The sequence below is a fragment of the Epinephelus lanceolatus genome, chromosome 5 (assembly GCF_041903045.1).
Source record: "Epinephelus lanceolatus isolate andai-2023 chromosome 5, ASM4190304v1, whole genome shotgun sequence".
NCBI classification, from domain to species: Eukaryota; Metazoa; Chordata; class Actinopteri; order Perciformes; family Serranidae; genus Epinephelus; species Epinephelus lanceolatus.
Window position 1 is genome coordinate 38262121 of NC_135738.1, and position 24167 is coordinate 38286287.

At 41.8% G+C, this 24167-nt stretch overlaps 1 protein-coding gene across 1 annotated transcript in view; it reads left to right on the top strand.

Moving 5' to 3' along the window:
• Positions 1-24167, top strand: part of mbtps1 (membrane-bound transcription factor peptidase, site 1) — a 36148-nt gene that overhangs the window by 9912 nt on the left and 2069 nt on the right. Inside the window, exons 3-21 of the mRNA XM_033635268.2 lie at positions 1145-1408; positions 4586-4801; positions 4973-5083; positions 6498-6607; positions 7197-7313; positions 7923-7990; positions 9027-9129; positions 10168-10319; positions 12268-12429; positions 15280-15424; positions 15648-15836; positions 16367-16539; positions 16717-16832; positions 17629-17785; positions 21591-21715; positions 21828-21905; positions 22072-22212; positions 22325-22456; positions 23370-23496. Coding sequence (XP_033491159.1) covers positions 1145-1408; positions 4586-4801; positions 4973-5083; positions 6498-6607; positions 7197-7313; positions 7923-7990; positions 9027-9129; positions 10168-10319; positions 12268-12429; positions 15280-15424; positions 15648-15836; positions 16367-16539; positions 16717-16832; positions 17629-17785; positions 21591-21715; positions 21828-21905; positions 22072-22212; positions 22325-22456; positions 23370-23496 — 2686 coding nt within the window. The remainder of the gene's footprint in view (positions 1-1144; positions 1409-4585; positions 4802-4972; positions 5084-6497; positions 6608-7196; positions 7314-7922; positions 7991-9026; positions 9130-10167; positions 10320-12267; positions 12430-15279; positions 15425-15647; positions 15837-16366; positions 16540-16716; positions 16833-17628; positions 17786-21590; positions 21716-21827; positions 21906-22071; positions 22213-22324; positions 22457-23369; positions 23497-24167) is intronic.

The following is a 24167-nucleotide window of genomic DNA, read 5'->3' on the forward strand; positions in this document are numbered from 1 at the left end:
CTGGCGATCTGTCTCCAGCCAGCTGCTGCTGTATTCTGTCTTTTGTTGTGAAATAAGGAGGTGTCGAATAGGTAACTCCTCATTCCTTATCCTGTCATGCAGCTTTCAAAGGAGGGGACAGGAATAAATAGAAACAGGGTGTCCAATAAAATGTGAGCTGTTTGGAGCTCAGATTGTAAGATTCAGACAAATAAAGCTGAATCTGAGTCTGAAAATTTGAGCTCCAAACAGCTCACTGCATCGGTTGCGGCCAGTTAGGACACGTCATTTTTCAGCTTCACATCCAAAATGTTGTCATATTGGTTTAGTTTTAGTGACCTTGAAAGACTCTACCACATCTCTCCTCACCACCCCAAAAAACACATGAAATTTCTGGTAAACAAACACAACCTCTTTCACGTTGGTGGAGCTCAGCTTGGCAGTAAATTGCACACAGCCTGTTGGACACTAGTGGCCCAGTTAGGCCATTCATAAACATGATATTATGTTAATCACGTTGTCATATTGCTTATTATTGATGGAATACACGTGACGCCATCTACATGAAGACTGCTTTTTAATTTGCCAGAACATGGCATAATTTCAAATGCTGGTTCAGCCAGTTTGCATGAAATCAGACCAGTTTAAATTCGTACACTGCACCAGGCCCAACTCTTGTGGGAATATCACTTTACCGTTTGACATACTGCTTTTTTTCTTCAAACGATTGTTGACTTGAGTCAGAGACTTAAAAGTCACTGCTGAAGTTGAACAGGTAAGATGATTCACCCACAACTGCTCCAGTGGAGTTGCTTATAGTAGATCAATGCACTGGAAGAGAAAGGTTTTTACATACATGAAGCAAGCAAAATGACATGAAAGTTGATAAGGAGGAACCTCAAATGCTTTTTTTGTTCTTGCTTTAGTTGTAGTTTAAACTAGAGACACCACAACATGTTTCTGAGAGATCAAGATTAAATGCACAAAGTTCATAAGCTGTTGAAAGTGATAATGTTGCAGGTATTCAATGAGTATTTTTCCCATCTATGTGTGTTGCTCATGCTCTCTTTAGTAGTCAGCAGCACTGAGAAGCACTTGTGCCTGCTACTGTATAATTTGTGTCTGTTCTTTGAAACATTCTCCTCTCCCCTCTCTGTCTCTCCAGAGTACATCGTAGCATTTACGGGGTATTTCTCAGCCAAAGCTCGCAGCCTGTACATCAGCAGTGCCCTGCGGAATGCTGGGGACGGGGCGCTGGAGTGGCACATTGTTCCCAGGGAAAACCCAGCATCTGACTTCCCTAGCGACTTTGAGCTGGTCCACATCCGTCAAGCTTCGCCCAGCCGCCTGACAACCTTAGAGGACCACCCTTACATAAAGAGGGTGACCCCGCAACGCAAAGTGTTCCGCATGCTCAAATACATTCCCTGTGAGTTTGACAATATGTTGTTATTGTTTAGGGAAAAGGATCACAGTGTTTCTAAGGTTGATACATCTACCCAAGAAATATAAAACTCTGGAAAAGATACAGAAAGCTGTTTGTCTGCCACAGTTCACAGAATGTCTCTTTGTTTGTTGAGTCAGAGGATGCATTTCTCTCTCCACTGTGTTGGTGGCGTAGGAAAAGGATTATATATCTTAATTTGAAGTGCAGGCCAACTAAGGGGGTGTTGATGCTGGACAGGGTGTGTATGTGTGTGAGAAGTTGGGGGATGGGAGGAAGGACAGAGAACGTCTGTGTTTGCTCACACTGGGAGACTGTAGGTGAGACAGTGTGGTGGGGCTTGCCTGGACAGGGGGGGGGCACGCCCTGTGCCTGGCACTGGATGAAAGATCTCAGTGTGCCCCCAGCCTGCATATACACATGCAGTATCAGTATGGAGGCCATGTGTCGCACATGAAACCATTTATGTCCTGGATTGCTTGAGAAGGAACAACAGAGATGTTCTTTGTTGGTGTCTTTTACACATTTAAATCTGTGTTGAACTGAAAAGAATTCTTTTAACTTAATGACAGGGTATCTACTGTGCACAGTATTTGCGATAACAAAAATATGTTTTCATCTTTTAACAAGAATTTATTTTTTCTTTTTCAAAAAAATTGTTTTTTCTTATTTTGAGACAGGAAAGAGGGGCTATAGAGGAGGATGATGACATTGCAGCCAGGGCCTCAGGTTGGAACTCAACCCAGAATGCGGCTCTGCCTTTTAGTATATGGGGCACATGCTCAAGCTTTGACCTGACACAAAAAATCAGGCCCGACCCCACATGAACCCACGTAGTTTCAGTCCAAGCTCAACCCTACCCTGGCGTGAACCACAGCAGCAGTTTTGGCCCTGAGCTGGAAAAAAGTACTAAAACAGTTATTACAAGCTGAGGGCTGATATGTGTCCTTGCACCAATTCTTCTTTTCCTTCTGCTATTTCAATTTTAAGAGTCTGTCATGAGCTCTGCGTTTCATGCAGGACAGTTTCAGCAGAGCAGGCTGCATCTCTGTCTTTAAGTGCGCATGTTGGTCCATTACAATGTGGCACGGAGATGATGCCTCCTGTTATCGCATATCTCTTCCACTGCTGGGGAGGCAGAGGCAAACACTGCTAATCAAGTGGCCTTGCAACAACTCCTACCATTTATGCACGAGAACTGCCAGTCTGATGTGTCTCCTGTGCAGTGCACTGGAGTTTGTGCGAGCACGCAAGACAAAAAACTCCCTTTCACTTCTAATGATTTGTCAGTCTAAATCTCAACGTTTTTATTAGTTATAATGGGTTGATTGCAACACAGCTCATACATTATTCATAACATTACACAGACTGTTAGATCTGCATTTTAAAAAAAAGAAAGAAAAAGAAACACGGAAACCAAAAACAAACCAAAACCAACCCAATGCAAGCCTGAGGAAATACTGAGAAATTACAGCCCTGCCTGGCCAGAACCTGGCACATGCTCTACCAGGTGAGCTACTGAAGTGCCCCATTGTTTTTACAGTTTGTAAGTGTTCCCCTGATTTACAACATTATCAGAATTATTCAACCTTGTCATACTTTCCCAAACATCCAGCATTTTACCTTCATGTTTTCATCATTCAGATAGATGAACAGAATTTATTTTTTATTTTTTTTTAAAATCCATTTTCACGTTTTCTCCACTCATTCATTCTTATAGCCTCACACTCCAAATTTTAGAGCATCTTCCAGGCATTATTGGTTATGTTTAACATTTTAATACCATTCTTACTCATGGAAGTAAATAGGAGGGACCTTCAAACCCATTCCTCTTTGACCTCCACACATTCAGATATTTCATACATTGATTCAGCTTATACATTGCTTTCATGGATTTTCTTTAATCTCAGTTCAAGTTTCAGACCTGTCAAGATATTTACATTGGACAGGATGTTACAGTGGGTGACATCACTCTGGGGCTGCAGCTGTACACATTTTCAAACATAGTTGTCATCATCCTCAGCAATTCTTTCATACACAAAGGCTACACTAATAATGCCAAGGACTGCACAGTGTCACGCGCAAAAATATGCACATGGTTCAGGTAGCTAGGTGACAGTATCACTGGTTAGCCACATTGTACATGTCATAAACCATGTATAAAAAGAGCTTGGACTGGAGCACTCTGGTGAAACTAATGGAAATACTGCAGAGGAAGTCTTGCCATGTTTAGCTCAATAAGTAACCAAATGGCTTGTATATTAACTAAAGCATGTGAATTTATCCTGATTGCATGAGAGAGCATGAGTGGATCTCAGAAATGAGCACCAGCTTTACATTACGTGCACTGAATTCATTTCATAGAAGCTATTACTGAGCGGCATATCTGAGGCTGTAGTCTGGAGACTTCTCAGTGTTGTTTTTAATGGGGAGAATTTGGACTGACAATCAAAATAGCAACCAGACAAGAGTGATGGCCTGAAGCAATCATTGGGTGGAAAGTAGCCATTGTGTCTGTCTTTACTCAGCCTCCTGGGAATGTAGATGAGACTTGAACCTGTTTAAAGAGTGGAATACTTGAGAGGTAAATCCACATTCACTGGATTTGTGTTGTAGGAGTCAACTTGTGAGTCCATGAAGCAGCTACCAAGTGAAGTAATTAATTATTAGGAAAGATAAGAGAGACTGCATCACACCTGGCTGCATTTCACTCCTACATTAAAGGCATAAAAAGCCCCGCAGGGCTCTGCTGCTGTTTGCTAATGACCTCGTGATCATTTGTCCTGTCCAAGTGATTCAAATTGTGATAAGATTGGCACAAATGAGGCTGGTGTGATTAGCAGCTAAAAGATGGAAGGAGGGAGAGAGACAGAAAGGAAGAGGGAGAAACGACTTGAAATGAGAGATCAGAACACGATAAGCATGATTAGGTTAACGGGAAGATTGTGTTGTCTGCAAGAGGGGCTGTTGGTGGCAGACAGCAGTAACAGGGCATGTCATCATTAGCTGCAGCTTTTCATGGAGAGTGAGTTCATTAAGCAGCATAGTCAGTAAAAAAAATGTAGAATTTCAACTTGTTAAAGATAGCCTTAAGTGTAAAATTGAATACCTGTTGATTTTTACCTTTGCTCTAACACAGTTGCTCTTGTTCTGTCTGCTTAGCACCCGAACCTGCTGCACCCTGCAACGCCACCCGTGGGACACAAAAATGGCAGTCATGGCAGTCATCCCGCCCTTTCAGACGAACCAGCCTGTCACTTGGCTCGGGGTTCTGGCACGCCACTGGTCGCCACTCCAGCCGGCGTCTGCTGCGGGCCATCCCCCGCCACGTTGCCCAGATCCTGCAGGCAGACGTACTCTGGCAGATGGGGCACACCGGTTAGACCTTGCACCGTTGACTTCTCTGATATGATTGAGGGGACAAAGAACATCTTATATGATGTTTATATGATCAAACATAAATGAAGGATTGCGCTTAATAAAAGAACTGGATAGAAGTCCTGACAGTTTTTGGGTTATTGATTTCTATCTCTCTCTCTCTCTCTACAGGCTCTGGTGTGAAGGTGGCAGTGTTTGACACAGGACTGAGTGAGAAGCACCCACATTTTAAGAACGTGAAGGAAAGGACCAACTGGACTAATGAAAAGACACTGGATGATGGTGAGGATGAAAAACACAGTGATGATTAGAGTTGGGTCAATTTCCAGTTTTGCCGGTTTGATCCAGTGTACGAGCTGGAACCAGTTTGATTTTATGCAGGCCAGCTGAACCGGTATTTGTCATTATGACACATTCTGGCCAATTAAAACGCAGCCTACAGCAGCAACTTGTGCCAACAGCGTCACAGAGCTAAATCCAATTTGTATTGCGTTAGTGATGAGCAATATGACAACGAGATTGGCATCATGTTTGTTTATAAATGAAGTGATGGAGCTGTGAGCCAAGCACAGCAACATGAAGAAGAAGAAATTTCAGTAGAGGTGGGGAGGTGGGGGGAGCAGCAGCACACGTTGCATTTGTTTACTCGAAGTTCATGTTTTGTTTTTTTTTTGGTGACCAGAGAAGACCTTGCAGAGTTAGTCTCTCAAGAAGACTAAAACTGCACCAATATGGCACCATTTTGGATTTGAAGCTAATGAAAATGGTGTTCTAACTTGCCGTGAGTGATGTGGTGTGCCGTTTTGAGCTGGATTTTGTCAGACGCCCTGTCACTTGCCTTGAAAGCTCTTCAGTGGACAAGGAACAGCATATTCATGAAGCTGAAATGAGGAGTGATCCATGTGATACCTCATTATTTCACTACTAAAACCAGAATAAGGTGATAGCTTGCTGGAGGAAGATCACCAGGGTGCACTGTCCATTGCTAATAAGAAGCTAGGCTGCTCTTAGCTATATTGTATGTCATTTCCAGTTATTGTCACATTATGAAAAGCATTCTGCTTAAAATGTACAAATGTTGGAGAACAGTGAGTATTTACAAATCTTTTAAGTCTGATCTTGAGCGTGCAGCTGATAGGTACATCATTTGTTTACCTGACCTAACAGAGTTATTAAATTAATTCAGTGTGGACAGAGAGTTCTGATGTTACGTGATCATACATGAATATTGGACCTGCGCTTGCTGTTAGTACATGGTGTCGTTGTGTTCCACTCAGGAGCAGCTGCTGAATAAAGTGTGCGACCTAGTTGTAAAAGTCGGTATACTGGTCCTGTCGGGTGTTTGGCTTAATATCAAACGGGTTTGAACTTTTTTAAATCAGCCCAGCCCTAGGGATGGTAATGATGTTGTTGATGGCTGATTCACAGATGACTTGCACTGTAAATGACAACCATTTGACATCCATGTTAATAATGTTACTGATGATGGTTAATACTGGTACCATATTGTGGGGATGTGCTGTGTATGTTGTGTATTTGAGGGTGATGAAAGCCCAAAAGTGGCTGCAGTTGCACTGGGAGCACTGATATGCGACCTAAAGAGAGAGAGAGCGTGCGTGCGTGCGTGTGTGTGTGTGTGTGAGAGAGAGAGATAAAGATGGTTGAATGATGATCAATTTCTTGTCATGTTTTGCAGGTCTGGGTCATGGAACATTTGTAGCAGGAGTGATAGCCAGTATGAGAGAGTGTCAGGGCTTTGCCCCTGACTCAGAGCTCCACATCTTCCGAGTGTTCACCAACAACCAGGTACAAACATGCCCTCACTATACCACTGTGCTTTAGTCCAAAAAATCAAGTTTAATGTGAAGAAGTGCATGTGTCAGAGAAGATGATGTTTTGGTGACTTAGAGGAATAGTTAGCTTAACAGTTTTTGAATGAATAAAAGAAACAGTATGACAAGATAATAAATTAGCTTTAGAGGTGTTGGCAGTGCTGCAGGTTTTTCACCTTCGGCCAGAGCCAGGCTCGCGCTTTCACCCTGTCTCCATCCTTTATGCTAGGCTAAAGATGAGTTATTTCAGTCTTCTCATCTAACTCGTGGCAAGAAAACAAATAAGTGTTTTTTCAAATGTCAAACAATTTCTTGAAACAGTATTGTCTGGCGGTGTTCTTTATCACTTGTAAATTTCAGGATTATAATCTCTATTCAAGTGCCAAGGCTGTGGTTTCTTATTTTTTTGTTACCTTCTACAGCACAGCGTCATGTACAGTCAGATCTGTCTGGGCCAACAACTAAATACCTAGAAACTAGTCAATATCAAAGTCTATCTTAAATGAGATTGTGTTTTAGATGCATTGGATTGTGTGATATATTTGTGTCTCTTCACCTCCCAGGTATCGTACACTTCGTGGTTCCTGGATGCTTTTAACTACGCCATCCTGAAGAAGATTGATGTTCTCAATCTGAGCATTGGGGGGCCTGACTTCATGGACCACCCTTTTGTTGATAAGGTAAAAGACAGGTTATATTGTCATGGTAACGTCTGGCCAACTTTAAATGATATTTAACAGGTCGATGTGAACTGGTAGCAGATGTTTTGATGTTTGGTTAGGCATAGAAATAGTTACCAGACAACCCAGTCTCCCTCTAAGTTACACCCATTTCACAATGTGGTAATGAGCTGGAAATGAAACAGGTCAACTGTCGCTACAAACGGGTCAAACCAGGCCAGCTGACAAGTGCATGGCAACAATTGAGCTCCATGTTCACTGCTCACAGATGAGCAGAAAAACAACATTTAATCTGCTACGTTAAACACTGAATGTAGACTACATTCATATAACTACATTATGTAGTAATATCTCATTTTGTTGTTGACAGTCCAAAAGGCCTTTGCCTGTTTACAGGCCTTTTGTGAATCACAAACTAAACAGAGTTGTGACATCAAGATCCATGCCTGTGGAAACATTGGAAAAAGATTGAAGTTGATCTGTACATGTTCTCCACGTGACCTTATTGTAGTCCCTGTAAAGAAATTCCAAAGTAGCAGTTACATGAAACCAGTTGGTAGAATTGGAGTTTTTTTTTTCCCTCAACCAATTTTCTTGTTTGATTGACAGGTGTGGGAGCTCACTGCTAACAGAGTGATCATGGTCTCTGCTATTGGCAACGATGGACCTCTGTATGGGTATGCTAATCACTTAAACTTCCAAATAATGGCATTTGTACTTATGAAGACAGACCTTTGGGAAGACGCTTAATCTTAAAATATTGTTTCACTCCTGTTTCAGTAGTTATATCAATAGCAATTATTTTTATAATATACTGCTGGGAACTGCTGAAAAATGTGTAATGGTAGTTAATCATTCTTTGTCATATTGTTGCTACTGGTATAACTTTGTACTTTCATACTTTTGCTGTTATGACAATGAAAATATATTAAATTTCCGTAGATGTGGTGTGAAAAATGTCACCTTAAATTCAGTAAGAATTGAAAGAATGCATTCTCTAAGAAATGAATGGTTTAATTTAACAAGTAATAAAGACACACACGCACTCTTACTCACTTTAATTCAGCAAGGAGTTTCGCTGCTACTTTCTTATTTGGTCTGGTATGACCCTGTTGTGGCTAATGTTGCCATGTAAAACTCCATGTCAATAACACAAATTATAGAGTCAGTTCATTGCCTTTATGACTCTTTTCTACTTATACTACTCTCACAATGGCGTTTTTTTTTTTTGTTTTTTTGTTTTTTTTTGTTAGATAAAAGCTTAACAGCTGTAGCACTATTCCACAGTGGTCACTGGAGCCGCAGCGACTGCTGTTCAGCAAAATTTACATAGTGTCACTTACAGTCTGGTAGCATTATCATGTGTTTTGTAGCCAAATCACTTCACTATTAGTCCAAATGGATATTTTCCGTATTTTGAAAGCATCTCATTGTAGAATTTCTCTGTCGTTGTTTCATGAAATCCTTGTTTATTTGCGTAAAGATGCTCACTTCCCCTCCACCACTTTGACCGCTTTAATTATCCAACTGACCCCTGAGCCAGCTGGGTTTTATGACCCTGCTGAACATCTGCTGACTCTTCCTTCTCCATAAAAGACCATTAAAGGTACAAAAGAGGAGGGAGAGACTTTTTTGGCACCCATAAGTTGTTGTGCTGAAATTTAACTGTGAGCTGATCTTTAAGTCCTAAAAGTAAGTTCCTCTCTCTCTCAGCACCCTGAACAACCCAGCAGATCAGATGGACGTGATCGGGGTCGGAGGGATCGACTTTGAGGACAACATCGCTCGGTTTTCCTCCAGAGGCATGACCACCTGGGTGAGTTACTCCAGGAGCACACACACACACACACACACACACACACACACACACACACACACACACACATCATTTATCAGTTTTGGAGCAGACATCTACCCCAGAGATCTCCCCTCTGCTTTATAAGCTAGTCAACCATAATGTAAGCTCCTGATCTCTCATCCACATCCCATCAGCCATTCACACACAAGCACACACATACTCTACATAGACACACACACACACACACACACACACACACCACTTTCTTTATCAGTCATAGCCTAGAGCAGACATCTGCTTTGGGCTATGACTGATCTGATTAAGACTTTCTCTGATCCAGTCAGTCTCTCTGCCCACTCAGCCACTGTCAGCCAGCCATGAAGAGGCCAGAAGGAGCAGACAGCACCCACTCACCCACTCAGCTCTCCAACCTGAATACATCAAACACATTTTAAAATGCAGCCTTTTTAAAAGCAGCTTTCTCTACATTTGGTCATTTTCTCCTACTTCCTACGCTTTTTCACTCACCCTCTATTTCAGTCATTTTTTTACTTCCTGTTCAGTCCCTTCCTTTTTGTCTCTGTCTTTCTGTTTGTTGTCGTCATGTGGTAGTGGGTAGTGTACATCTACCAGTCCGTTACATCACATATGCAATCAATAGCTGATGTCTGTGGGATGCCCATATTTTAAACAGCAGTAGAGCTTTGGGACAGTTATATGGTGGCTTTAAATTGCCTCTCTGACTAGAGTGTGACTTCATGGTGTAGGCGTAATGACATGAACTGAGACATATGCTTAAGTGTGTGAATAAGTGCTATTTTAAATTTGGAATTATAGCTTTAGTTGTTGCTGTCCAGAAAACAACTTGTAGGAGGTAACGTGTATGAGGCAGTGCAGTGTTTCAGTTAAAAACAATGACACAGTTCATTCAGTACACTGATAAACTGTAGTAAATGTTGTTTCGGTGCCTGCTGTGCATTTTGAGCTTCTTCTCAGTCACTCTGTCAGGCTCTGTCCTTATCTCATGATCTGTATCTGTCGCCCATCTTTGTGCAGGAGCTGCCAGGTGGCTATGGCAGGGTGAAGCCTGACATCGTCACCTACGGTTCTGGTGTTCGGGGATCAGGGATGAAGGAGGGGTGTCGCTCTCTGTCTGGGACCAGTGTGGCCTCTCCTGTGGTGGCTGGTGCTGTTACTCTATTGGCCAGGTTGGTATCATAAACTGGATTATGTTTCTATTAAGTGACCATTGAGTCTGAACTTGTTATGCTTGCTGGAAAATAAAGAATCTTAAATTGTTGGAATTTTCTTAGGGTGTTGTTCAGTTCTATGTTTATCTGTGTTCATCTAATGGGTCTTTTAGGTGTATGTAGCTACAAAGTCTTAGGTGTTAAATTGGAGCTGTGAGCTGTTATTGGTGATTCAGTGTTATTATTTTCATGCCAAGACCTCACAGCTTCAGGCTTCTAACCACCAGTAAGTTGTCAGGATTTATGCAACTGATTTGGTGGTCCTCTAGATTTTCCTCTAGTGCCTTCATCCAATTTTTTTTTTTATTTGTCCAATACTTTATTTTATGACTATATACCTGCAAAACAAATGACAGTCCCATCAACCTCAGTTGTACTTTGTGTTTTGTACTAATTGGCAGATGTTAGCATATAACACTCTGAAGTAAGGTGGTGAGTTTAGTTAAACACTAGAGACCATCTTGCGAATCACTCCAGCCGTGATTCAACGAGCAACGACTTAAAATGAAATGTGCCAAAGGCATAAAGTGGGGGTGCTAACGGACCCTCCCTACTTCCCATTCCCATACTTCTGGCCTCCTTTCTCTGACCACAGCCATCTTTGAACTTGCCCTTAATTTCGATCTGAACCAAGGAGTTTCGCGACTGCATTTTGCACAGTTGTCTATCTGTTGTTGTCTGTCCATGAAGTTGACAAAATCTGTCCACAGACAGACAGACAGACATATAAACACATGACAAAGTTCTCAAAACAGCTTCTGTGATAGTTTCAGCTACAATTAGTGTTTCCAATACCACGTTTTGCCATGATGACACACACACACAGACTCACGAGGTGAAAACATTACCAGCCGTCGCATCATTTTCATGGCTGCATGGTAACATTGTCATCATGAGCATGTTAGCATGTTGTTATTAGCATTTATCTCAGAAGCACTCCTGTGCCAACATTCAGCTTCACAGTGCTGCTGGCATGGCTGCAGAGTCTTTGTCATGTTCATTTAACAAAGGAAGCCAGATTACTTGTGTTTGCCCAAATACAAAAGTCCAGATGTGTGATTCGTAACAGGAACTATCTGATGAAACAATAAGTGAGTGAGATTTCTTATTTGTCTCCTGTGGGGAAATTTTTTTTCGCCCTAGCCTCCCTTCCCAGCAAAGTAAGAGAGCAGGGTCGGATACAGAGCAGCAGCCCTAAAGCTGGTAGCAACATAATGTCTTGCATAGGGACAAGCGGGACTCATATTTGCAGTTCTCTTGTTGAAGTGATGTCTGACTAATAATTAGAAAATCCAGCTCTCTACCATCTTGTGGGGTTCAAAATATTTAAATGTCAAATATTTGAAATGTAAAGCATATATGTTTTAAATTGTATTCTGGCAATCTAGACATGACGGCATGTCTCTTGTGAGGTGGAGAGCCACTGGAAACTGTGCTGAGTAGTTTTAGATGAAGTCTGTAGCTCTCTCAGGCTCTTCTGTGGTGGCTGAAGTGATTTCACTCCAAGTGAGAGTGCCCAAATGAGGGTGCTGTTACAGCTGACCTGTAGAGGAGTTTGACATAAGAGGATACATGTAGGTTGATGTGGTGTGAAATTTGAAGCTGATAAATGCTGGTTGTTATTCTCAGTCTGTCAATATCCCGCCTTTACATGGTGAAAGCCGTCTTGTTTCTTAGCTGTAACCGAGCCGATTTTGTGAGCTCATATTGCTGGGTTAAACATCATACCACCCTTGCTGACAACAGGAACCTCTCCCTTCTCCCAGGAGAATGACACACACACGCACAAACACCAGCCCATCCCTCTTCTTTCCTGCAGCACTGTTCTGAATTAAAAGCTCTGGAATCTGACACCAGCAGACTCACAGATAAAAACTAACCCAGCCTGTCCCTCTCTGTCCTCCAGCACCGTCCTGAACAGAGAGCTGGTGAACCCAGCATCCATGAAGCAGGCTCTGATTGCCTCGGCCCGCAGGCTGCCGGGGGTCAACATGTTTGAGCAGGGCCACGGGAAACTAGACCTGATCAGAGCCTACCAGATCCTCAACAGCTACAGACCTCAGGCCAGGTAGCTGTCTCTGTGCACACAGAATCTAAATGGGCACCTGATCATGTGCAGACATTGGACACAAATTCATTGATTCAAAAACATGTGTACACATAAAGATATACAGAGTGTGTTCTCAGCTACATTGATCTAACATGTCCATAAATGTTGTCTTGCACATGTTGGCTCTTGCACAAAGATTACATAACACTGAAGGAGATCAAGCCTGTGCTGCCACAGCCTTCTCTGTTAGGAGGAATAGGATGGGCTCAAACCAGCAGAATCGGAGTGCTCCACTAAAATCTGTCTCTTGAGTATCAAATGCTCACTGTCAGAACACTTGCAGTTAGGGTTGTAACAATCCATCGATCTGGATCAATATATGGATTCAGTGATCAACAATCCCATATCATTGATGCACAATGAAAACATCGATCCATAGCAACATCCTTAGGATATGTTTTTTTTTTTTGTATTCTGTCAGTGACAGGCAGATAGTGACAAGCGGCCAAGAAAAAGACAATGAAGATTATGTTATTTACTCTGGAATAAATCTGCAGTGTGGAGATATTTTCGATTTTGGAGAAAATTTGGGTCAGCAGACAAAGCACATGCTGTATGTAAACAATGCCATTATGAGATCAGATACACAGGAGGAAACATGACATAACCTGCTTGGTTGGGCATCTTACTCTGCTGACTTCTTGCAGCAACATTAGCTTCAATGATGTTTGGCTTAAACAAACGTGCACGCAGGCTGAAATTTAGCCATGCTGTTCTGTCAGGAGATGCAGTGACTCTAACCATTGGTGAGTGAGAAAAGTAAAAATAATACTTGTGATTTGTTAAGCTGTGAGTAGAGGAAAAGGCCACTAGCCGCCACACTAATTTGTGCAATGTGCAAATGTTGATCTCGTCTCATATCGATTGCAGGCCCCTGAATTACATAATGTATCGTGACAGACTTTGTGATATCACAAATATTGTATTACTCGTTCATATTGTGATGAAACTAGTCATTTACACCCTACTTGTCATGTGGCTCTGAAGAGTTTGCAGTTGGTTCCTTCATGAAGGACAGCAGATATAGTCAGTTCTGAATCCCAAAAGTTACAATGGATTCCAGTAGCGATCCAGAGTCACAGTTAAAACAGACATCAAAGTGGATCAATTTTGGTGAAGTGGATTATACCGCAGACTGTGGGTTTGACAAGTTTGTATTATCATTTTAAGATTCATTGGATTATTCCACTAAAATGTTTCCTTATAATCACAGTAAGTGAAACCAGCATATTGATCTGATCTTTAAAAAATTATACTGTGACCTGTCTGTGCCCATTTTCAGACAACAAAAATTACACATCACAGTCAAAAATATTAACTGTGTATTACTGGAAACATTGGCATTGGTACTAATTATATAGTCCATCGTTTGCCCTCTATTCCAGGCTTTCAAGACAAAGTTAGCAAACCATTCAAATTTAGTTATATGTACACCAGAATATTTCAGGAGTTTTAAGCAATTTCATGGAAAATTGTCTTCTTAAATCACAACACAAAAGATCAAAGGGCCTCTCCCAAATCACACAGCTCAGACATTCTGTTTCCCCCCTGAATATTTTTAAACCTGTCGGCCTTAATGGTCAGAGCAAGAATATCAGTCCACTGTGCTAACTAAAGATCTTTGGCCTCTACACAAGATGGATGTAACATGAATCAAGGCCATAGTTTTTATTAATACACTTACACTATTTGTTTTTTATTTTGGCTTTGATCAAATATTTTTCACACTGCTTTTCTTTAAAAGATACATATTTCAGTGCACATATCTATTTCAGTATTTATTGTATCGATCCATACAATTTGTTGGAAGCTATTCATCTGAACTGATTATAACTAAAACATCTTTTTGATCAGGTTTGCACATGTATGCATGAATCATTTTGTCTTAAATTTTAAAGGGACAGTTCACCCCACAATCAAAAATACATATTCTTTTCCTTTTGCCTGTTGTGCTGTTTATCAATTTAGTGCGAGATGCCAAGTGTTGGAGATATTGGCTGTAGAGATGTCTGCCTGCTCTCCAACATAATGGAACTAGACACTTATAATGATGATAATAATAAACTTTATTTGTATAGCGCCTTTCAAAACGCAGTTACAAAGTGCTGTACAATAAAACTAAACACAATTAAAACACAAGAAGAATAAAACAAGTCATAAAATGTCATCTAGTAAAAGATAAAACAAGGCTAAAGTTAAAATCAAGATAAAGAGATAAGAGCATGTATAACAGTTTCTGTATCTCTAAGAGTTAAAATAGATTTTATTCTAGCACTGTTTCTGAGTTGATAAAAGCTTGATTGCACAAGTTAAGTTAAGCACAAGTTGTTCAAAACATAAATTACTATCGAACATGACACCTTGGCTTGTTGTGCTCAGAGTGCCAAAAATACATTTGAGAATCTCAACAAATGTGTTTCTGTTCAGACATCATGACCTGATTACTCAAAATAATCCACAACAGTGTTGTGAGCATTTTTATGTAGAAATTTTTCCCTTTTTTCCCCAACCTAACTACACCTGCCAGCTGTGTACATGCTGTTTTGGATGCTTAATCTTTTTTACATTAACAAAATTCATTAGCACTAATTCAGAAATGCTGACTGGGATTTAGGGACACACTGGTGGAATCATGCCATAAAAGTAATTATGTCATAAGTTTTTCCCACAATTGTTTCAGTCCCATCCTTCTGTTTAATCCTGTTTCTGCATGTCTGGTGGGTTGTCTCAGACAGAAAGCACGTAACAGGCTTGTTTCAGCACAAACAGAATTATACAGCATCCTTTCCCATCTTTGTCTCCTTTTAGTCTTTCTCCCAGCTACATCGACCTGACAGAATGTCCGTACATGTGGCCTTACTGCTCTCAGCCCATCTACTATGGAGGAATGCCCACCATCGTCAATGTGACCATTCTCAACGGCATGGGCGTCACAGGCAGAATTGTCGACAAGGTGACACACAAAATTACAAAATTCAAGAGAAAACTTTTTTCAGTATTCTGTCAGTTAAATGCTACTCTGCAAAAAACACACTGTTTACTGAATATGACTTCCTCAAGTTCTGTATGAGGAGAAGTAAAGGATGAGTTCCATACTAGACTAACCTGGATTGCATCATGATGAACTAAAAAAACTTTCCTATAAGCCTCCTAAACATTCCTCTCTTCCTGCTCAGCCCATCTGGCAGCCCTACCTCCCTCAGAATGGCGACCACATCGATGTGGCGGTCTCGTATTCACCTGTGCTGTGGCCGTGGGCCGGCTACCTGGCCGTGTCTATCTCCGTGGCCAAGAAAGCAGCATCGTGGGAGGGGATCGCTCAAGGTCATGTGATGGTCACAGTGGCGTCGCCTGCAGAAAATGATGTGAGTCACTGCAGCGACACCTGAGCTCTGTCTTCTAAACTGCTTTAACTTTCTTGAGAGCAGGCACATGCACATGAACTGAGCTCAAGTACCCCTTCATCGACATCCAACATGTTTCAAATGTGTTCCCTTAAACTGATTTTTAAGTGGATGTTAAATGACACCATATAGGAGCACAAGCAAATATTTACAGAACTTTTTCATACAACTGAATTGTCAACGTTCAGGTTAGTTTTGTGAAGTTTGCAGTCACCCTTATATCACTCTGAGTGACATAAGCTGAACCTTTTAAATGTTTTTTTTTTTTTTTTTAAATCAGTGCATCCCGATTCTAAATTAGTTGTGTCCTTTTGTTTGTCTCGTTAAATCATTTATCCATCACTTTTAGCTAACTACTTTCCATGCACTCTCAGTAGCAACATGTGACTTTAGTGTGTTGCAGCTGACTCAGGTTGGTGTCTGTCTTGTGTATTTAATTACTCCTCTTTAGTTATAACCCATTCATCTTGTTGACCTTTCACCTCTTGCAGTCTGAGGTGGGCGGTGAGCTGACCTCCACAGTCAAACTGCCCATCAAGGTGAAGATTGTACCGACTCCCCCGCGCAGCAAGAGGGTGCTGTGGGACCAGTACCACAACCTGCGCTACCCACCCGGCTACTTTCCCAGAGACAACCTCCGCATGAAAAACGACCCACTGGACTGGTGCGTGTGTGTAGATGTTAACCTGATGTCTGTGGCCTTTGCCACAACACTCGGCTCGTCTCCCATCTCTGATTTGGTTGATTTTTGTAATGCTTGTGTGAATTCTCTAGACACATTACATGTTGTGACCTTAATCAACTGAAATGTGAAATGTTATTAACTGTTTGATATTTCCAGGAATGGAGACCACATCCACACTAACTTCAGGGACATGTACCAGCACCTAAGGAGTATGGGATACTTTGTCGAGGTGCTTGGAGCACCCATCACATGCTTTGATGCCAGCCAGTATGGTAAGAGCGCAGAGACTAAAAACACACAACAGAATTTGAAGATTTCCACTGGAACACCACAGTTCCAGGCACTTACTGAAGCCTTTTTTTCTCAGAGTGCTGTTGCAGAACGGCTGCGCTGGTTATCCGCTGCGTGCTTCGCCGTCCGTCAACACCCACTGCGTTTGTGGTGCGGAGCGGTGCAGCTCCGCAGACAGCAGGAGTCACGAGGACCCACGAGAGCTCGCGAATTCACGCATAATCGTGCGATATAACAAGATGTAAATATGATACGAGTCATATATGATTTTTATGGTTTTGCACCTCCATGATTAACATCTTCTCATCCATGGTGTCAACAGGGTGAAATGATGTCTGAAAACCTCTGACCTGTTAACTTCAGGCCTTCCTCCACCCATTATTTAGTTTTCAAGGTGTAGTGCAGGGAAATATGATCCGCTGTGAACACTGTATTTTATTTTGAAAATTAACCGGATGTTTTATTTTGTTTGCACGAATTCCTGCCCCGCACGATCTGTGCTGTGCTGAATTGCTGCGTTGTGCTCCAGTGTTCCGGCAAAAACACAAGTCCTGCGTATCTGTTGTGGAGGGCTCCAGAGCGCCACAGCTGTGACGGAGCCGGAATGTAGCACAGCCGCAGCAGTGGAAGCACACACATTGACTAGAATTGAAACGTATCGGCTCCGCTGCCGTGCCGGAGCGCAGACGCAACCCACGCACATCTGGTGGAATTTGGGGGTTATAGTGAAGCAGAGGATAACAAGCTAATTGGTTGTTTGCTGCTGTGTCTCTGCAGGCACATTGCTGATGGTTGACAGCGAGGAGGAGTATTTCCCTGAAGAGATCACCAAGCTGAGGCGAGACATCGACAATGGCCTGTCACTCATTATCTTCAGTGACTGGTACAACACCTCGGTCATGAGGAAGGTCAAGTTTTACGATGAAAACACCAGGTATTTACCTTTCTTTGACTCTTCACTCCTGCTGATTTTCAATAGCATAGCAAAAACACCAGCTCATGTTAAAGGCCATTAAACCCTTAGTTCTTAGGCCATGTGAGAGGGGTTCCTACATACACTAAAAATTTCTGGTAAAATGAGAACAGTTTTACATTAAAGATTTCTGTGTATGTGTCATGCTCTTCTCTCTGTTAAAGAGAAATAGATTTCACATTTCAAACCAAGTTGTCAGGGATTTCAGTTAAGTCAGCATATGCAATGCTAAAATTCTTGATCAGGATGCGTCATTGATTGGATGCAATTTTGATGCATTTCTTGGCGCGGTGCACCATGTCACACATGACTAATGCAGGAAAAAGAAATGACTGAAAAAGATTCATTGCATGACTTGATTTTTACTGTATTTTCCCTGGTCTTTTGAAGCAATGAGTTGTTCTTGTCTAATTTCTTTCAGAAAACATGTATATTGCAAATCTCAGGTGATTAATAAAAGCCCCTAGTGTGTATCTTTAGCATTTAACATTCATGACTAGATAAGCAACAATCAAAGTAAAAAAAACTTGAGGTATAATTTTTTGAAAGGGTACTCCACCCATGTAGCATTGCACTCCGAAAACATTGTCTCACAATGGCTAAAAAAAACTGATCAGAATCGATGTAGCAGTTTGAGATATCCAACCTGCATTACCCACAATGCAACTCACAATGTCAACAGTCCAGACAAATGGTGCTTCTCAAAGTCAAGGAAGGATCCTTAAATGGCTGAATTTTGAGGACTCTACATCATTGAATCCTGCCGAAGAACTGTTTGAATGTCAAGAATCCTTCCAATTTTTTGAAGGGGCCGAGTCCTTCTTTCAAGGATGCGTGTGTGTATCCTCAGCAGACATGAAGTACTCACAATTCTTGCACACAGTTTGCCAAAATTGAAGGCAACACCTCTTCAGTCACAAACACCTGGACACTGGCTCGCCTGTTACAGTATGTGTTCACCAAATGCTAGGAAGGAGTCTTGCCTAGTCTCTGTAGGACCCACCTTGGAAGGACCTGTCCTACCAAGGAAGCATCCTTGACTTTGCTAGTAGTGGCTAATGTACTCTGAGTGGGCGGAAGTTTGCTGCATAGATCAGCCTCTCATAGGGCGGAACAAGCCACCTGCTGAAGTCCCGCCCTACCACCTCCGGTTGTGTAGCAGTTTTCAACACGTCCTTTACTAACTTTTGCGGTGTTTAATCTTGCGGGGATGTAGCCATTTTTCTGCCACAGTTCGCGTCCTGTAGGCGATATTTTTGTGGGCGTGTTAGACCAAAACCTGTTTCCCCCCGGCAATATTTTTGCAAGCGCACCGTTGCTGTGGCACCGCCAAGAACGATTGTGATTGGTTGAAATAAATACAAGCGGCCGGGGCGTTTTTTTTTCTCCAATCTCAAAGTGAGAGTCCGCCCAGCCAGACTTTTCTTTTCTTGAGAAAGGTCTGGTGAGCAAGACTATGGCTAATGTAGCCTCAGCCTGAAGCAGAGATGAGGAGTGAGCTACAGAGATGATGTCTTTCTAATATCACACCAAGGGGTTTCGTCTGGGTCTGAAAAGTGAAGCCAATATGAATGCAGGTTTAAGGCATACAATACAGATACCTTAAACCTGACAGTGACATTGAGACAATTTATCAATCTTCATGCAGCTCCCCCCAGAGCCACAAAACACTTATTCAACTTTTTTTTACATGTGCAGGAGCACTTTCTGAGACCTGTTAACAGATGTTGATGTGTAAAATCAGCAGTGTTCTCCTTTCTTGGCACTCTAAAACTAAGCTAATGTGTGTCATCATGATAGTGATGTTGTGGCCCCGTCAGATTTGAGTGATTTTGACCTACAAACCCATCAACTGTTAATCAAATAATGATTCACATCCTGATTGGTGGACAGACACCAGCTGAACCTCGTCCCAGCAAGAAGAGCACAGATAAAGACACAGATTAAGACACAAAGTACTGATAATCATGTGAAATAACCAAAACCATAGAAGCTTTGGCTGAAAATAATATGTTCTTGCAGGACCTCACTGATAGTGATGATCTCTCAGTCAACAAGCTGATCAGAAAAAAACGTTTTAGGGCCTTTTAAAACTTATTCTCTAAATGGCAGATATAAGATACTTTTGGCACACATTGGCACCGACTCGTATGGTACCAGGGCTAAAATGCAGCCTCAGCAATTACAGACAAATTCAATAAGTCTTGCAGAGTGTTTCTGATTAATTGTGTTTCTATAGAATGACTTGTAGAAACTTAAACTATAATTGTTGTGCACCAGTACTCTAAACTCCTCTCTGACTGTAATTGCTCTTATTTGGGAGGCTCTCTGTGTCTCTTTCTTCACAGTGATCAATGTGTCCTCTTCTTCCATTATGAGACAGTTCAATGATTAAACAGCTCCTTAAGCTCCTGCTTTCACTAGCAGCTTTATCATGTTATAATGATAGCAAGATAAACTGTGTTGTGTAGCCTGCTGTATCACAGTTTCTGTCCGACACTGCAGTGTTGGACTCCACTTATGTCTCCTCGCTCTGTAATAGATGCAATATATCACAACTCTTCACATTCAGAGCTCCTCATGCATAGCTAAAAATTACTCATGACTCCACACTGCTCCATTCATATTCTGCCCAAGCTGTTGCACAATATCCACAGGATTAAAAGCCTTAAACACTGTTAAATATATCTTTATGGCTTCAAAATGTTATGCTGAGTAATTCAGTTTAAATTGGATGGCATTCATTTGAGATGTGTTCATTCACTGCTGCCTTTTCTGGACAAATCAACCCTGATACAGAAACCTGAATTAAGAGATCAGCTTTATCGCTACATGAACATACTGCCATTGTAAAGTTATTTTCCTTATTGTTGTCTTATAAGTTTCCATATTGTTATCCCTTAAAACCCATAGTTATTTTGAGCCAGGTTTTGTTATAGGTTATGGCAATTTATTTTTGTGAAAATTACTTTTTTCCCCATGTTTATTTACCTTAAAGGGACAGTTCAACCCAAGATTTTTAAAACGTTTCTCTTCAGAAATTATGACCTGGTTACTCAAGATGATCCACTGACCTTGTTGTGAGCAGTTTCATGTAGGAGCTATTTTCTCACTACCGAACTACACCTGCCACCTGCATAGAAGAAAGCATGCATCTACTCATGGACGAGAGGCTCGTCCTTGTGACAGCATGAAATGTAAGCATTAATGGCGTCCTCCTCAGCTGAGCTGTAGAGCTTGCGGAGTGGTGCTAGGTGAGCTAGTGGTAGATGCACACTTCCGTCTGCACAATGATACGGTTGGTGGGTGTAGTTTGGTAGAAATATAAATAGTTCCGACGTGAAACTGCTCACAACAAGGTCTGTAAATTATCTTGAGTAACCAGGTGATGATTTCTGGAAAGAGACATTGCTGTTGAGTTTTTCAAATGTATTTTTTCGGCCCTTTGAGCACCACAAGCCAAGTGCCATCTAGTTCCATTATATTGGAGAGAAGGCAGATATATCTCCAGCCAATACTGCCAACACTCGTCAACTCACACCAAACAATCTAGATAGATAAGAAGCACTACAGGTAAGAGGAAAAATATGTATTTTGAATTTAGGGTGAACTGTCCCTTTGATCACTCCTCTGTTTGTGGTACATGTCAAATTGAAAGTACTGCTTTTCTCTGACTTCTCCTTTGCAATAGTGGTTGATTTCTTGATTTTAACAGATTTGTCTTTATGAATAGTTAAAGTGATGGTTTTCCTGATGTAACATGCAGGCAGTGGTGGATGCCAGACACAGGGGGCGCTAACGTACCAGCTCTGAATGACCTGATATCAGTGTGGGGGATGGCTTTCAGTGACGGGCTGTATGAAGGAGACTTCACTTTGGCCGATCATGACAGTAAGACACACACAGACATCTTTTTCTGACGGCATTATTCCTCTGGTCACCCTTAGTGTTGTTTGACTCACACAGTTTTTTGAAAATGAAACTATATTCTCTCTTTCCTCAGTGTACTATGCCTCAGGCTGCAGCATCGCCCGTTTCCCAGAGGATGGAATAGTGATTGCCAAGAACCTAAAGGACCAAGGTACCAGTTCCCCCTCTTAAAGTATTGAACCCAGCTTAGTGTAGTGCAGTGCTGGCAGGCAGCCAAGCAGGCTGACAGAGAACTTTTTAATCTGTGTGTCTTTAGATTAGATGTAACACCACAGTTTGTTCATGTTTGTGTGTGTGTGTGTGTGTGTGTTTCACAGGTCTGGAAGTGTTAAAGCAGGAGACAGCTGTAGTGGAGGGGGTTCCCATCCTCGGACTATACCAAACACCGTCTGACGGGGGAGGTCGCATTGCTCTGTACGGTGATTCCAACTGTATAGACGACAGCCACAGACAGAAAGGTAACGTCTTCATACTGTGCGATGATGTGTGTAATGCTTTTTCACACTTTACCCACAAGAAGGGGCACAGCTGAAGTGATTATATAAGTAATATTTGTGTCTGATTTTTCAGACTGTTTCTGGCTGCTAGATGCTCTTCTTCAGTACACTTCGTACAGTATGACCCCTCCCAGCCTCAGCCACTCCCACAGCAGGGTAGCACCACCCACAGGCACAGAGCGTCCACTGCCACAGAGACTGGAAGGTGAGGAAGGAAATTACACAAGACATTAACAGACATGATGATGTGGGTTTTTTTAGCCTCTGAAATAGGGGTGGATGACGTATCTATTATACTTGATATACTGTGGCTTGCTCACATGGGATGTATAAAATGACTATCAAGAAATCAAGAACATTTAGAATAAATTGTTTTGTCCGTTTTTTTAAGCCATCGGCACAGACATGATTCGTCACACGCTATCAGTCCACCCATACCTTTCACTCCAGGGCAAAACTGTATGAGTGGGCGAGGCTTGTGTTTTTGTATCTGCAAGGGTTGAGACCGTGACTATTCAGTTGTAATTTGCAACCATGGAGCACCAGAGTGACTTTCAAATATTAATATGGGAACTAGAGAGCTTTTAGTTTGTTTCCCGCTCACATTGAATAAAACCTCACATTTAACAGCACCACTGTAACTTTAACTTTCTGCTAACTGCTAACATGTTGCTGTGAGTCGCAACCTTCAAGTTCACAGCAAAAACAGCCATGCTTCTGGCCTGAAATAAACTGGGTGCTTCAAAATAAAAGTACCAGTTATTGCGCTTAAATTTATTGTATCATTACTTTTATAATAATAGTACTAAATTTTACTGTAGTGTAGTGGTTAGCACTCGTCTTCCATGCGGAAGGTCCAGGGTTTGAATCCTGCTGGGGTCGACGTCAGCAAAGGCATGTCATAAGAGGTTCCCACTGCCGAATCCAACAGGATCACAGATATCGAGATATATATTTTTTATCGCGATATAGCCACAGCCCAGCTCTAATCTGAAATATTGTATTTTGTGTTTGGTCCTTGTTATTGTGTCTTTCTGCAAAGCAGCTTGTGAACCCTGCTTCGAAATTACAGCTGTTAAGATTATAATTATTAAGATATAATCTTTCCTTTACTTAAGGCAACCATCTTTACCGCTACTCCAAAGTTCTTGAAGCTCACCTGGGAGACCCTAAGCCCCGCCCACTGCCAGCCTGCCCCCACCTGTCTTGGGCAAAGCCACAGCCACTCAACGAGACGGCACCCAGGTATGTTGAATGAAACACTAATCTTTTAATTCAGCCTATATTTGTCATGCTAAATCATTTAATTTGCGTAACTCCTCTTAGACAGCAGCTGTCAAACATGTGTGCGTGTTGTGACGTTTTTTCCTCAAATCTGTGGGGATGAAAATTAAATGTATGTAGCGCTTATTGAATGGCATTTCCTGCCAACGTCCAGGTGCTATGTTTCCCAACACATCTGAAAGAGATTATATTGAGTTATGTTGTTTGTGCTCTCTGCCGTAGTCAACATTTTAGTTTGTTTTCTTTGAGTCACAGCACTACAGAGAGGAAGAGATGTCTCTCAGTAGGCGGCCAACTCAGTTTCAGTGTCACAGTACTTTGAATGAGAGCTAAGTGCTCAGCAACAGTCTTTTTTTCCAAACTGTCAACAGAGTGAATCAGTGTAAAAACAAATCTAACTCATGTATCAAGACCTTTTCAGCTCTCGACATGAACGTACTGCAGCTGGAGGTGAAATCAGTAGCTGAGATCACTGGTGGAGGTACAGCTGGTGCATTTTTGATCAGCCTCACCTTTTCTGTCCCACTGCAGCCAGCTTTACACACACTGCAACTGGTCTGTCTGCCAGAACATACCGCTGTGAAAGAAGAAGCTAAAGTCCCTTCTTGGCAGCATTTTTTTCTAACCTGTCA